Consider the following 15,076-nt stretch of genomic DNA (forward strand, 5'->3'; position numbering starts at 1 on the left):
TGAGAATGGTGTCAGAGAGATTGTGGACAACGTGGAAAATGAGGAATTCTGGCCTCTGGTTTTCAATTTGACCGGGATCAGGGTCTTGCACCCTGTACTTCAAATCCTTCATTTGCTTAAAGGGTCATCTACCTTTCCACAAAACCTTTAGGAGAGCAGTGCATTAAAGCAGCAACTATGAAGTGGTTCCCCCTCATCAGATTTGGTGCTACATAAACAAAAGATGCAATTCTCATTAATATTGGCTTTGGCGCTTTTTTTTTTTTTTTTGCGGTACGCGGGCCTCTCACTGTTGTGGCCTCTCTTTTTTTTGCGGTACGCGGGCCTCTCACTGTTGTGGCCTCTCCCATTGTGGAGCACAGGCTCCGGAGCGCAGGCTCAGCGGCCATGGCTCACAGGCCCAGCCGCTCCGCGGCATGTGGGATCTTCCCGGACCGGGGCACGAACCCGTGTCCCCTGCATCGGCAGACGGACTCTCAACCACTGCGCCACCAGGGAAGCCCGGCTTCGGCGCTTTTAAAGCCATTTTTTAAAAAACATATGCCTAGTCCAATCTGGACAATTTAGAATTTGGAGAATCCCAGAATGCTTCAGTTTCTTATTAATTTTGAAAGAATTTCCTCCAGGGAGGTTTGTTCGGTTTTTTGATATACTCATGAGAAAAACAATAAAGTAAAGTTTTGTTTTCTTTTCTTTTTTCTTTTTCTAGGTGATAGACTGCTCAGGAAAAATGGTTAATGTTTGTTCAGAAATTACAAGGTAAACTGCCACAGCCAATTGTGATCATTCCCTCACTGAGTTAGTTGGAATTCATGCTGAATTTCCTAAAAGGAAAAACAGACCTAAATCTTACAAAAATAATCAAACATTTGGTCCCCTACATTGATGCTAGCAAATGGCATATCAGATATCCACCACCAATATCTTCACCCAGTCACAACTATAGGGTACTAAGGAAATCACGGTTTTTGAACAACATTTTGTAAAGTAGCTAGGAAGAATTCTCTTGACCATCTATACTGATGTTTTGAGACGGAAAGTGATTTGAGACCAAAAGTGATTTGAGACAGTTTTTGAACCAAGCTAGGAATCAGTTCATAATGACATACTTTACATGTTTTTCATTATGGTTAATTGTTTTGTTTTGTTTTGGTATTTTGCTGGATAGAATAACAATGATGAGAAGTCGGGTTTTTTTGGCTCAAAAGCTACTCATAAATATTTTACTCAAAACTTTTGGACCAATTTCCTTCCCCCCCTTCCACCCGCCCCTCCATGATTTGATCCAGCTTCTTAAAGGCATTTTGACTAATTTGGTGATGTTTTAACTTCACTCCAATTTTACCTTTATTTATCAAAGCTCTAATATTGTACAGTTAGTTCACCAAGAATTTAAGCTTTCCTTTTTTGTTCCCCCTCTGCATCTAAAGGGTAGAGCTCAGGATTTGCCACTGTCAAGACTCCAGAATCACTCCATATACAAATTCTTGAAACAAAGGGAAAGCAACATTTTTCTTCTCTACCTTGCACACCACCCAGTGAACTTAAACGAGGCAGGAACCACAAAGCAGAACATCATTTTCTAAGAACCCGGCATAATCACACTGAGGTCAGCTGTGCCACCCCAAAGCAAGGAGTGCTTTGAGTAGAATGAAGTGTACACTCAAGGACACGCTACCGAAACTGGCTTCTGTCTACATTGCTTGCAAGGCAAGTTCATGAAATTAATTGAAAAAATGCATGAACTTTATAGAATGCTGTCAGACCAGGCCCCTTATATATAGGATGACCCCAAAGTTACCTGTGCATGCTAGTTAGAAGTGATGGTAGCAAACACTGCTGGTGCTCTGTCCTTGGATGCCCTTTATCTTCTCTCCCCCGCCCAGTCTACACTGTTTTACTTCCAATGGCCTGCACCTACCAACTCTTCCACTGCTCAAGGGTTATTGGAACCACTCTGGCACACAGCGTAGAAACTTAATCACGTCCTGCTCGCCCAAGGCAGCCCTTAGCCAATCACCGATTGCAGTTGGGCTATGAAAGCCCAGCTGCCTTGCATTAAAGCCAGGACACAGTCTGAGATGTACTTCACATTCCGGAGTCCATTGCCTGTTAACACTAAGGCTGGGATTTTGCCTGAAACCATGACTCTGCTTGGCTTCCTTCCCTCCTGGCCCAGCTTCCCCACTCCCTTACCAGCTTCGCCTGGGGGCATGTCCACACACATCGGCATGTCAGGATTTGCTTCAGGGGAACCCTGCCTAGGTCATTAGCTGCCCTCCTTGGCTTTCCCCACATTTTGATTCCTCTTGTTCTTCCAAACGTCTCATTCCGTGTTGACAGCTGCAGTTTGCGGCACCTGTTTTAAGTCTCAAACTTCTGTTAGGACACACACAGGGTCTCGGTTACCAGAGACCCTTGACAGGTGATTCCTAGTCATAGTGTGTATGTTAAGTTCCTCTCTGCCAATGACACAGTCCTGGGCACGGCACCACTGGGCTGGATGTCACCTGATGCTGGCGTGGGCAGTGGTCAGCATTTGCACCCTTCCCCAGGGCAATGGATTTGCCCCATCAGATACATGTTCTAGTTTCTCCCCTCTGGCAAAAGTCTGAGTCTAATATCGGAGAAGAGTCATGATCTGCCTTTCAAGAACATGAATTAGAAACTTCTACCTGCTTCTGAGTGAGTTATTCCTTTGTGTTTGTTTCTTCTTGTTTCTGCTGTTTGGTTGAACCAGGGTTAATGAGGGCCACTGTAACTGAGCAGGACCCTATGGACCCTTCCCGGGACAGACTCCCCCCCCCCCATATCCTCTGCTGTAGCTCCTCTCTGAAGTACCTAGGTAAGAGTATCTGGTGCACACTTCCTGAGTTGTTTTACAGATGCTAAAACCGCCACCAAGTGGAAGAAATTAACTACTTGATGATCATGGGCATGTAGCTCCCAGACCTACTGGCACCTAAGGACTGATAATGTTAATCCCTCTGACACCACTCTGTTACCTCACCATCAACTGATCAGAGAATTGTACACGAGCTGATCACATACCCTGTGACCCGCCCTCCCTCACCTGGCCTTTAAAAATGCTTTGCTGAAACCCTTCGGGGACTTCTGGCTTTTCCTAGCCCTAGCTGTTCTGGACTCCTTGTAGGGTGCCCTATGATAAATGCCGCACTTTCCTTCACCACAACCCGGTGTCAGTAGATTGGCTTCACTGCACATGGGCGAGCAGACCCAAGTTTGGTTTGGTAATACTACTATGGTTCTGCTTCTGACTTGTGTCTGAGAGTGTGGGTGACTCAATGGGACAGCCAGGATACAGCTCAGGCAGGAGGTGGGACTTGAGTGGTGACAGCAGAAGGGGAGCCCTCCTAGAGAACGATGTGTGGAGTTCCATAGCTGGCATGACTCCAAAATTTGGATCCTGGGATGGACAGGGAGTTCAGACTCTGGGCCCCAGGTGGGTGTATGATGGTGGCTTTCTACTGTTGACACTTTCTCACTGTGTTTGAGCTCGGAATATTATTCAAGGCCACTGAAGGCGTATCTTTTTGAGAGGTATCTGCAGCAGTTTAGGACAAAACTCGGTGGTTCCAGACATCCTGACTCAAAGGTAGCCCAGCCCTCTTGAGATCCACTCAATGGCAAAGCCCACATTATCCACCATCTTGGAGGGACCATGGTAGACAGCAGGGAACAACGCCCCCGGCAAGCTCCCCAAACCCTCTCCATGCCAGCCCCACGTGACACCTTAACTCCCACTCCGGAGGCACACTCACGATTTTCACAGTGCTGCCCGGTGTAGCCTGCCAGACAGGCGCACTTGTAAGATCCGGTGTTGTCAAGAAGGCAAGTGCCATCATGGAAACAAGGCGACGAGGAACACGCTGTAAGAGAAAAGGCAACTTCTCTCAGTGCCCCTGTGCAGTGAGTCAGTTTCTTCAAGCCTCCCGTCTTTCACTTGTCAGTCTTCTTGCAATTTTTTACCTCCTTTTATCGATATCATGTTACCATTGTTTGAGGTTGCCTAAAACAGCTGCTCATTAACCAAATGCTGCTGATGTTATCTGATGTTTTCCAAGGACCCAGAAGTATGCTCCAGACACTTAAGAGTCTGAGACAACACACACAGGCGCACCACACAATTAAAGCGGAGGCGGGCTTCACCCCCTCCTGTAGGCGCTCCATGGGAGACAGCAGCCTTGGGTAATAGATCATCTTTTTTTTTTCAAGGAAGCTCAGTATCCGGGATACTGGGGGAAAGGAACCGGAAGATGATCTTCATGACACTAGTGAAAGTGTACTCAAGAAGTTTCAAACACGCATCCTGTAAATAGTAGTCCCTTGAGATACTGAGAGTTAAGATCTCAGATAGGGTGGGGAAATGCTACTGGTGTTAAATGATAATTAACCAGATTCTCTACTGCAGAACTTCTCCGAACACTCCACATTCTGAGGTGCCTTGTGAATTTCTAAGAACGTACATAATGTCCCACCTTTCACAGGCTTATCTGACCTGAGAGACTGCATTTTACAGAGTGTCCTGGGGACTATTTTTCTACAGAGAACACTTTGGGAAACACTAGTCTGCTTGTTACCCACCAATTCCACATTCATTTACCCTGGTGTAGAAATATATCACTCGGCCAAGTTCAACAAACCCAAATTGAGTGCTTGCTCTGTGTAAGGCACTGGAGGGATACAAAGTTGAACAGGAGCTCCCACTCACCAGATCAGAGCCTTTGGAAGAAGAGTAGGCAGTGACTATAAACTGAAGCATGATTCAGTTAGTGTCAGAAAAGAGAGAAAGTGCTAGAAGACATTCAGAAAAAGGCAAAGCCACAGCCCATCAGAACAAGGGAAAAGGCTTAACAGGGGAGGAGAAACCTGATAGGGCCTCGAAGGGTGGGACTTGATGGGCAGGAGTTGGGAGGTGGGTTTAGTCAGAGGGAGTAACTTGAGCACAGGCGGGACGCTTCGGGTGTTTGAGGAACGGAAAGAGCTCTGTCTGACTGTTTGACAATGGAGACCAGAGTTTCCAGAGTTCTCCAGCGGAGGTTGAAGAAGAGACCCTCCTAACTCTCCCCTCAGTCACAGGGTCACAAGCTGGCGAGCCACTGCTGCCCCCAACTGCTGACTGCCATAAACACCCCAGATGTATCTCAGCCTCAGCAGGTAGGGCGCCACCGAGGGGCAAGGATTCAGCCGCAGGCCAACCGCACCACAGCAGCAAAGCTTCTAGAACTCCCAGGCTCTGAGCAGCTGCAGAGGAGACTGACATCCCGGAAGGAGGCAGTCACACAGGAGCAACTGCAGAGAGCTCCTGTGGGACCATTCTCCGCGGGAGGAGGCTGGGGAGGGTGGGCTGTCTGCCGGTCTTGCTGAAAGGACAGGGCGGATGCCACTACTACCTGCCTCCCTTCCTGAGACTTCTGTATCACACCTTCCATAAGGAAGCTATAATGGTCAACTGCAATTTTTAAAATTCAGTATTAAAAAAACAGAACTTCCAGCTCGAGTTTATTTTGTAAAACCGATGCAATCCAATCTCTGAGGACTGAGCACTTTGTTCATTCTGGCCAAATCCTACTTCCTAATATGAACAGGACAGGAGGTGAAGTCAGACTCAGAGTTACTCATAAAGTATGTGTCATTTCCTATGTAGTTTAAGACTTTGAACACCTATTTGAAAGATGACAAAGGGAGGCTCAGGGCATGCCTGGGGCAAGGCGGCTACTGAGGGCTTCCTCTGTACCAGACACTGTGCTAAGCTCTTCATCTGTTCTGTCTTCCAGCACCTCCTTAACGGAGCAGGATCTAGGGTTATGTCCTTATTTCCTGATTAGGAACATGAGGCCCAGAGAAGTAGAACTTGTCCAAGCCACACGGCTTAATCTGCTAGGGACCAAAGCCAATGCTCTTAACCATGAGAGCCCCCAATAGAAGCTCTAGAGCCAAACTGTACAGATCTCTGGTTCCATCCCCAGAGCTGTGCAACCACAGACAAATTACCTGGTCTCTCTGTGCTACAGCATCTAAACGGGGGAGTTAATAATTCTTAGCTCTGGTCCTAGTGAGCGTTTCTGAAATATCCCTTGCCATTTCTCTCTACCTTCATTTTTCTTTTTCTCGGTACGCGGGCCTCTCACTGTTGTGGCCTCTCCCGTTGCAGGGAACAGGCTCCGGACGCGCAGGCTCAGCGGCCACGGCTCACGGGCTTAGCCGTTCCGCGGCACATGGAATCTTCCCGGACCGGGGCACAAACCCGTGTCCCCTGCATCGGCAGGCGGACTCTCAACCGCTGCGCCACCAGGGAAGCTCCTTTCTCTACCTTCTTGATGTGCAGGTTGCTTCTGAGAACCCAGCACGCTGGGTTTTAACAAGGCTGGGCAGGGAGAAGCGGGGTGCACAGAAAGGAATGTTTGTCTGGAGCACAGCCATAAAATGCGACATTTGTCTCCCTGGCCTTTACCTGTGATCTCCTCAAAGATGGCATGGAAGCCATCAAAGTTCTTGGAGCCATCTGAGTGGAAGAGGATGTGGAGCGAGGAACCCGAGCTTCGGATGGGAGCTGGCCGCTCATTGCCACAGAAACGCTTGATGATCTGACTGTCGCTGCTGTCCCCGTCACGGACCTCAACATAGTCATACTGGCACATGTAGTCAAACTCCAGGCTCAACATGACAATCCTGTGGGTGGAGAGGGTGACAGCAGGAAACAGGTGGGCCCCAGATAGTCCTTACACCCCTGGGCAAGTTCAAGGCCAGATGATAAACAGGTCTCTTGAAGAGTGGTGCCATTGGCCTGATGTGATAGGACAATGGTCCTGGAGGACTTGAGGTCAGATACGTTTCTTTTAATGTGTGTAGGTAGGTATTCTGTGTGCAGGTGTGTGTATGCGCATGCCCAAGTGAGGGGGGCGCCATAGTCCATTTGGAGAATCTCTGCACACACTGGCTCTTCTTCCAGGAGCACTTCTCCTCCCAGGCTGCGTGGCTGGTTCTTTCCTATCCTCGGGTCTCAGCTTAAATATTCTCTCCTCAAAGAGGCTTCCCTGACAACTCTTTCTAAAGGAGATCCATTGTTTTCTTCATAATGCGTAGCTACATTTTAATTTCTCATATTTATCTCCTTGACTTTGTGAGTGTGTGTGCATGCCTGTCTCCTCCCCTTGACTGCAAATTCCTCGAGGGTAGAGTGTGACACCTGTCTTATTCCACCACTGTTTGCTTAGTGCCTAACGCAGTGCATGGCGTATAGAAACAATAAACAAATATTGCCGAATAGATGACAATGGATACTCTATCGTAATTTTACAACTGGAGAGTGGAAAAGAGTATGTTGTCTTGCAAGACCAAGTAAAGGAAAAAACTCTCTGCACGCTCTTCTGTCTGACGGAAGGATCAGAAGATAATTATTCTCTTGGTAACAATTCTTCTGGCCCCAAAGAGTAGAAAAAGTAGCACCATATCAAAATTTCAGAATTGAAAGAGATCTGATATATCTGTGATTACCTTAAAGGGGTCTTGGGTTTGGAAATACTGGGGTGCAGCAGATCAAAAAAGCAGAAGGTAACCTTAAGCTCCCATTTCCAAGAGATAAGAAAAGAGGCAGTCACATCCCAGGGCAAGAGAGGAAAAGACATTTTTTAGAAGATTCCCAAGGGAATGCCTAAGTATCAAGTTCACAAAATGTACGTCTGTATCTTGTCCCTCACAGTTTGGAGAAGTTAGGCACAGACAGAAGAGCTCAGAACTACAACCTGAAAAGTTGGGACCTGGACTATTTCTACCACCTTGGGTAAAAACTTCAAGAGCCAGAGTTAGAGAACAATCAGGATATTCTAAATGCTCTTAAAGGTCTTACTGAAAAAGAAACCCAATCACTGAGTATGCTTAGTGCTTATTTTTCAAAGATTTTTATCACAAAATCTTTCACTAGGGAGTGTACGTCCTATTAATCATACTTTGTGAAACATGCTGTAGCATGTAAGGATCTGACTTCTCAGCCAGATGCCACCACCAACTCACTGTGAGCCTTGAGCAATCACTTCCTTCTCTGGGCTTTGGTATCTTAGTCTAAAAAGGGTAGGAGCGGGGACAAGGCCACCACCCAACAGAGATCACAGCTTTTTCTGAAACTGAAACATGAGACATTGCAACTTGTATTTACATTCATTCATTTGTTCACTTATTCAACACATTTGTGGCAGGTCTGCACTGTGTCAGACGCTGTTCTAGGTGCTGAAAGTACAGCAGTGCTCCAAGTAGACACAGTGCCCGCCCTCATGGAGTTCGGATCTGGGGGACAGACAATAAGCAAGGAAACCAGAAAACAAAGGAATTGTTGGCAATAGAGACAGTGGATGGACTTGAGATTATTTTACAAGTAAGGAAGTAGATTTTGTGATGACCTGGCTGTGGGAGGTGATGGAAAAGGGGGGCATCAGGGAGGACTGCCAGCTTTTGGGCTGAACACTAGGCTTCAGAGTATTTATGTCCTTATTATTATCCCTGGCCAGCAGGTCCAGGTTTGACTGGAAGGAAAGAAATCTACATATTTCCAATCCTTCCTAGGGCCCTTTCCCGGGCAGGTGATGTGCTTCTCAATCCTTCCACCATTTTGGATTTTTGTTTGGCGGGGTTAGGGGGAGGGGATTTATTTTGTATCCTGTATCTCCTGAGAAGCTCTTTAGAGGCCCCTGAGGGGACCACTGGTCCTGGTCCCTGAGCTGCTGAAAAATTAACATATGGCATTTAACACCTGCCTTTATCATCCTGCCAGACCCAGCCTGGAGCCCATTCAGCAGAACTGTGTGGCCTCTCACTTCCTCCTTGAGTTAATCTTCCTCCGGGAAAGTCCACTTAAAGAAGCTTACTCCTAACCCCAGGACCTGGGGGAGCAAGAAGACCAGCTACTAAGCGCAGCTTTGATGAGAAGGATTGAGAAGGGGACCTGATTTGCTGGATCTTTCCCAAGTGGGTATCGTGTTGCCCCTCCTGAAGGACAGAACACCATGGAGGAGCCAGCTGGCATGTGGTAACCTCCAGGTGCATTGATCCACCCAGAAAATACCTACTGAAAGCCTGTGCCCTAGAAGATTAGAGATTTCCATCACTGCCAACCTCCCCACTGGTTAGAAAAGGGAAGAGCTAGGTGGACAATGTCCCTAGATGTCCCAGGGGAGAGTGGGCCACTCTGCTTCCCCAGAGAGGAAGAGCAGAGGTGCTTGCCAGGGGAGAGAAGATACACTGGAAGCAGGGAGCACTTCTTTCAACTTTATTTATGCAACAAGAATCCACCAAGCTGGGAATGTGAATTGGTACAGCCACTATGGAGAACAGTATGGAGGTTCCTTAAAAAACTACAAATAGAACTACCATATGACCCAGCAATCCCACTACTGGGCATATACCCAGAGAAAACCATAATTCAACAAGTGTCATGTACCAAAATGTTCATTGCAGCTCTATTTACAATAGCCCAGAGATGGAAACAACCTAAGTGCCCATCATCGGATGAATGGATAAAGAAGATGTGGCACATATATACAATGGAATATTACTCAGCCATAAAAAGAAACAGAATTGAGCTATTTGTAATGAGGTGGATAGACCTAGAGTCTGTCATACAGAGTGAAGTAAGTCAGAAAGAGAAAGACAAACACCGTATGCTAATACATATATATGGAATTTAAGAAAAAAAAATGTCATGAAGAACCTAGGGGTAAGACAGGAATAAAGACACAGACCTACTAGAGAATGGACTTGAGGATATGGGGAGGGGGAAGGGTAAGCTGTGACAAAGCGAGAGAGAGGCATGGACATATATACACTACCAAACGTAAAACAGATAGCTAGTGGGAAGCAGCCGCATAGCACAGGGATATCAGCTCGGTGCTTTGTGACCGCCTGGAGGGGTGGGATAGGGAGGGTGGGAGGGAGGAAGACGCAAGAGGGAAGAGATATGGGAACATATGTATATGTATAACTGATTCACTTTGTTATAAAGCAGAAACTAACACACCATTGTAAGGCAATTATACCCCAATAAAGATGTTAAAAAAAAAAAAGAATCCACCAAGCACCTGTGGTGTGTACCGGGTCCTGTTTCAGGCGCCTGGATGCAGCAGTGAGGAGGTCTCACAAAACAGGATGCACTCGTGTTATTTATCTATACTTACAATAAACCTGGGTCTATACTTTGGACTGTGGCATAAATGAGTCACATTTGTGAGGACCCCAAAGCTCTATAAGAAGAATCAGCTTATCTTCCACACGTGTGAAATAATCAGTTTATTGGCTGCAGGGGCGTGGCTGTCTTCTGAGAACAGCAATGAAAGGAGCTGTGATAAGCATAAACCCCAGCCTAGAGGGCAAATCCCTTAAAGGTTAGACCTGTCCTTATTTCTTCCCTTCCCTCCCATAGAGTCTAGTCCAGTACTGAGTGAATAGGAAGACTTGGTCAGGATCTGGGGGTTGGGGGATAGATTGCTCTCGGTGTCCTGCTGTGTTGGTATTATCCTTGGGTCACTGTCACCTGAGCCTCACTGTCGTCGGGCAGTGAGTGACAAACATCTAATTGACTACAGCTTTACCCAGGCCTTGGCCCACAAAACCACTGAGAGGTAAAGATTCTAATATACATTTTCTGCTTTTAAAAATGAAGTTCTGATGATAAGCCCTTGGTCACTAGGATCCAGAACCTTTGGTCCTGTTACTGTGTTTCCTTATAACCTCAGACTCCCTAATTCTGACCCCAGCCCCTTACCTTAGCTGGATGATAAACCCAGGTTTGGCGTGAATGGTCCATTCGCAGTGAGCATTCAGGGGGTAGCTCTCCAACAAAATCTGACCCTTTGGGACTCGTAGAACCTGGCCACATCCTAAGAAGAGAAGATTGAGGAATGGAAATTGGAGTCAACAGGAAAGAGATGGTAAAAGGTCGCAAAGCCTCTGAGCTCATCCCACACCCTTGAGAACAGAATGGAGAAGGATATTTCTACTTCTCAAGCACCTGGCAATGTGCTAGGCAATCGGCAGTGAATTGTTAATTCATCTGATCCACCCAACTGCTTGAGAAGAGAAGTAGTACCATTCCAGTTTTCCAGATGGAAAAATAGATAACCAGAGATTAAATAAATAACTTGTCTAGCTACTAAGTGACAAAGCAGAGATTTAAACCTGTGTCTGGACGTAAAGTCCAAGCCACTCTCTCCCCTGCCTCTCTAAGACGGCCACATGCCAGCCTGCTGCTGCCACCTTACCAGGCTCAGAAAGCAGGCCCTCCCCGCAGCTCTACATGGGACACTGTGGCCTTTGTCCAGAGTCTAAATCTGCATAAGACCCTTTGGTCTGTGTTCCCTGCACATTCGCTATGCCACAAATATAACCCCAAAGCAACTCCTTACTGACCCCCCCTCCATCCATTTAGAAAATGTATGTATTAATTTGTTCTGTGAGCAAATATGTGATAAACACCTGCAGGGGGACATGAACTCCAGCCATTTGGACTGGATTAGTGGTTTTCAATTTTTTTCTACCTCCCAAGCCCCTTTTTTTTTCAGACAAACTCTTATGAAGACCACCAATTTAATTTTTAAAAATGGATCCAAGAGGGGCTCCTGGTTGAAGCAGAAGCTGGGCCCCCAAGCACTCCACTCTCACTATCACCTTGGTCTCCTGAGTTACCTCCAAGGAATCCCCAAGATTTGAAAACCACGGAACAGAGTCTTCATTAAATTATATCATATCTTCTAGTGTTAAGCAGAGATGTGTAAGATGCACCTTAGTTTTACAAAAGAGTTTGGGGGAAATGTCTTGAATTGGTGTTATAGAAAAAAAAGTTATCTGGGTCATGTAAATAAACTATATTTTCTACCAGAGTTGGCAAACTATGATCCATGGGCCAAATCCGGCTTCCTGCCTGTTTTTTAAATAAAGTTTTATTGGAACAGAGCCACACCCATTTTTAATGCATTGTCTAAGGTCAGTTTCCAGCTATAATGGCAGAGTTGAGTAGTTGCAAAAAGAGACAGGAGAATCCACAGAAATGAAAATATTTACCATCTGCCCCTTTACAGAAAAAGTGTATTTAACCCTGTTCTACACAGAACCCAGTTTAACCTCATAAATTCTGGACATGCGGTTATCTTCAATAACCCCCCCAAATAAATTCTCATTGCTCAAAAGAAAAATATGAACATCAGTGGATGGTGCCTCATGGCAGGATGATGTTAGTAATATTTCTACAGTGTTAGGAATACAGCCCAAACTCTGCTTTTGACAAGCTGTGAGGTCTGAAGCTTGTGACTCTTGCAAAACTGAGTGCTAGGCAGCATGAGTCATCTCATCATTAGGATGTTTATTGCTGCTGCCCGGCACCACATGGGAAACATCTTCCACCACTCTCCATGTGGGGCTCCTGTCTGGGCCAGGCCTCCATTCTCTCTCTCTGCAATTCCAGCCTCCTCACATCCATCCTTGTCTCCCAACTTTCCATTCTCCACGTAACAGCCAAAGCCACCTTTAAATAAATAAATTAGATCACATTACTCTCTCGACTCGACCCTCCAAAGGCTGGCCACTGTGCCTCACCTTCCCACAGCATCCACGGCCCTGCCTCACGGACCGCCCAGCCCTGCCCTCTGCCCGGTTTCTACCACCACCCATCTGGTCTTCATGCAGCTCCAGCCACACGGCCTCCTTTCTGTCCCGGCTCCAAGCCTTGCACCCACTGCTCCCTTAACCTACAAGGTTCATCTTCTTCCACATCTCCTTCCTTTGGGAATTAAGCTCAACTGCTGCTTCTTCAAAGAGAACTTCCTGGACCACCCAGCTAAAATGGACCTTCACGTCTCTACAGTCACTGCCTTTTACTCGATTTTGTTTTCTTCGTAACACACATCACTACCTGAAATTATCTAGCTTATTTGCTTACTCCCTTTGGTAGAGCTGGGACTTCTCTAGCTTGTACACCTAGAATGGAAACTGGCATATAACAGGTGCTCAAAAAAGAGCTGTTGAATGCATGAATGATGATATTGTGACAGGCCAGGGACTAGCTAAGAGACTTACACAAATTCTCTTGTTTAATCCTCACAAGAAACCTGGGAGAACGATATTCATCTCCCCAGTCCCCAGACAGGAACACTAAGGATGGGAGAAGTTAGGTGACTTCCCCACAGCTGGATGGCCAGGAAGTCGGAAGACTGCAGACGACTGTTCTAACTGCCGAGCAGTGGTTACGACGGGACTCCCGAGTCCCGCTGTCATTGGTTTGAGTCTCAGCCTTAGAAAAGGCTGCGTGGCCTTGGGCAAGTCACGGGGCTGCGTGGCCTTGGGCAAGTTTCTTCATCTCGCAGAACCTCACTAGACCGGAGCCAAATGGGAGTAACTAGCACTTACTTCATACGTTTTGCGAGACTTGAATCGGATTACGCACATGGAAAGCAGTTTGCAGAAAACTCAGCAAATGTTAGCTGTTGCTACTTGGTGGCAGAGTGGGGATTTGAACTTGGATCTGTCTAGTACCAAGGCTGGGTCTCTGCTAGTGCATTAAACTGTCATAGGGTTTCCTGACCCAGCCTTCTCCCACCCGGTTTTGAAGCAGCAGGATTTTTCCACCACCACCCGTCCCCCAAATACATTGAATCTCTGCCCCAGCCCCCAACTTCTGGAAGAGCACGTGCCTTCTGCCTGCATACCTCACACTCCTCATGGCCCCCATCCGCCCATCTGCTGCCCGGCTACGGAAGTGATACATTGGGTGTGAGAGACAGAAAAAGAAACCTTCCTGCACAGTCTCCGCCCCTCTGGGGCTGGCAGCCTCCCAGCCACAAGGTGTTAAATCCCAGCTCCGCAGCAAACCTCCTGCAGGGACCCCAAGTCGGAGTCAGCAGCAGACGCCCCCAGCCTGCTTCTGGTTTCTCCCCCGGAATCAGACGGCAGTGTCACTGCCCTCCCACCCCGCAGGTCCACGGGGAGCTGGTGCCCCTCCCCAGGCAGGTCTTCTTGGCAAGACCACACGGTCTCTGGAGGGCCGGGAGCCCCACCCACCCCGGGGGGCTGGCCCCCGGCCACCTGAGATGCAAGACCACTTGTTCCTGGGGCCCAGGGGCCGTCCTTCAGAAGCAGCCAGGATTCCCGGCCACATGTGACGCCTCGGTCCCTCATGATGTTTTCCTTCTCACTCCAGAGGGGAGGGCAGAGTCGGTCCCAGGAGCGGGGACAAGTTCCAACCAGCCAGAGACAAAGAGGCCACTTCTCAGAGATGTGCTCTGCGGGGAGGGCACTGGGCACCGGGAAAAGGAGAAGGCGCTCTGCTCCCTCCTCACACCAAGCGACTCCCACCTCCACATGGGTGTCCGAGTCCGAGGGTCCGGGCGCGGGGCAGACTCACTGCACCCTCTGTCTAGGGCAGAACACTGAACACAGGTGAGCGTCCCCACCAAGGAAGTACGGCTGGCCAACCAAGCAGGTGGTCCTGAGTCTGAAAGACCAGAGAGGCAATGGCCCAGACGAAGTGCTCAGATTCCCTGACCATGTCTTGCTGCAGGGGAAGAGGGTGTGTGTATGTGTGCGTGCGTGTGTGTGTGCGCGCGCATGTGTGTGTGCAGGGAATTTTGCCAGCCAAGCCAGACTGTCCCCTGGGATCTCGAATCCTGGACTCATCTCCAAGGCCGCCCCCTCCCCCATCTTTCCCCATGGCTACAAACCCAGACAAGAGAGAGAGCTGGATACACTCTGCCTCTACAGAGCTGAAAGGAAACCTTCATGAATTGCTAAACTAGAAAGAAAGCAGAAGGTTCCCAGCAAAAATGAACACCCCCAGCATTCAGACAAGTCTTGTTATCTCCAGCTGGGGAAGCAAGGAGGGAGAGGCAGGAGAGAGACACAACATACTTCTGAGAAGCAGTGCTTTTTTTTTTTTTTCTTTAATCTTTCCTCTTGGATGGGGGCGGGGGAAGGACTAAAGAAAGCATTCTGACCTAAAAAGCCATTTGCACTTTCCTTCCTCCTTCAAATAGCACTCAGGAGACAGGACTCACAATGGTTAAGGGGCAGCCTGGAA

At 47.7% G+C, this 15,076-nt stretch overlaps 1 protein-coding gene across 1 annotated transcript in view; it reads right to left on the bottom strand.

Moving 5' to 3' along the window:
• Positions 1-15,076, bottom strand: part of PAMR1 (peptidase domain containing associated with muscle regeneration 1) — a 70,667-nt gene that overhangs the window by 22,040 nt on the left and 33,551 nt on the right. The window contains exons 4-6 of the mRNA XM_029206956.1: positions 10,775-10,889; positions 6,476-6,693; positions 3,783-3,890 (exon numbers count right to left, since the gene is read on the bottom strand). Of these exons, the coding sequence (XP_029062789.1) occupies positions 3,783-3,890; positions 6,476-6,693; positions 10,775-10,889 (441 nt within the window). The remainder of the gene's footprint in view (positions 1-3,782; positions 3,891-6,475; positions 6,694-10,774; positions 10,890-15,076) is intronic.

The sequence above is a fragment of the Monodon monoceros genome, unplaced genomic scaffold, assembly GCF_005190385.1.
Source record: "Monodon monoceros isolate NGI ecotype Baffin Bay Population unplaced genomic scaffold, NGI_Narwhal_1 Super_Scaffold_7, whole genome shotgun sequence".
NCBI lineage: Eukaryota > Metazoa > Chordata > Mammalia > Artiodactyla > Monodontidae > Monodon > Monodon monoceros.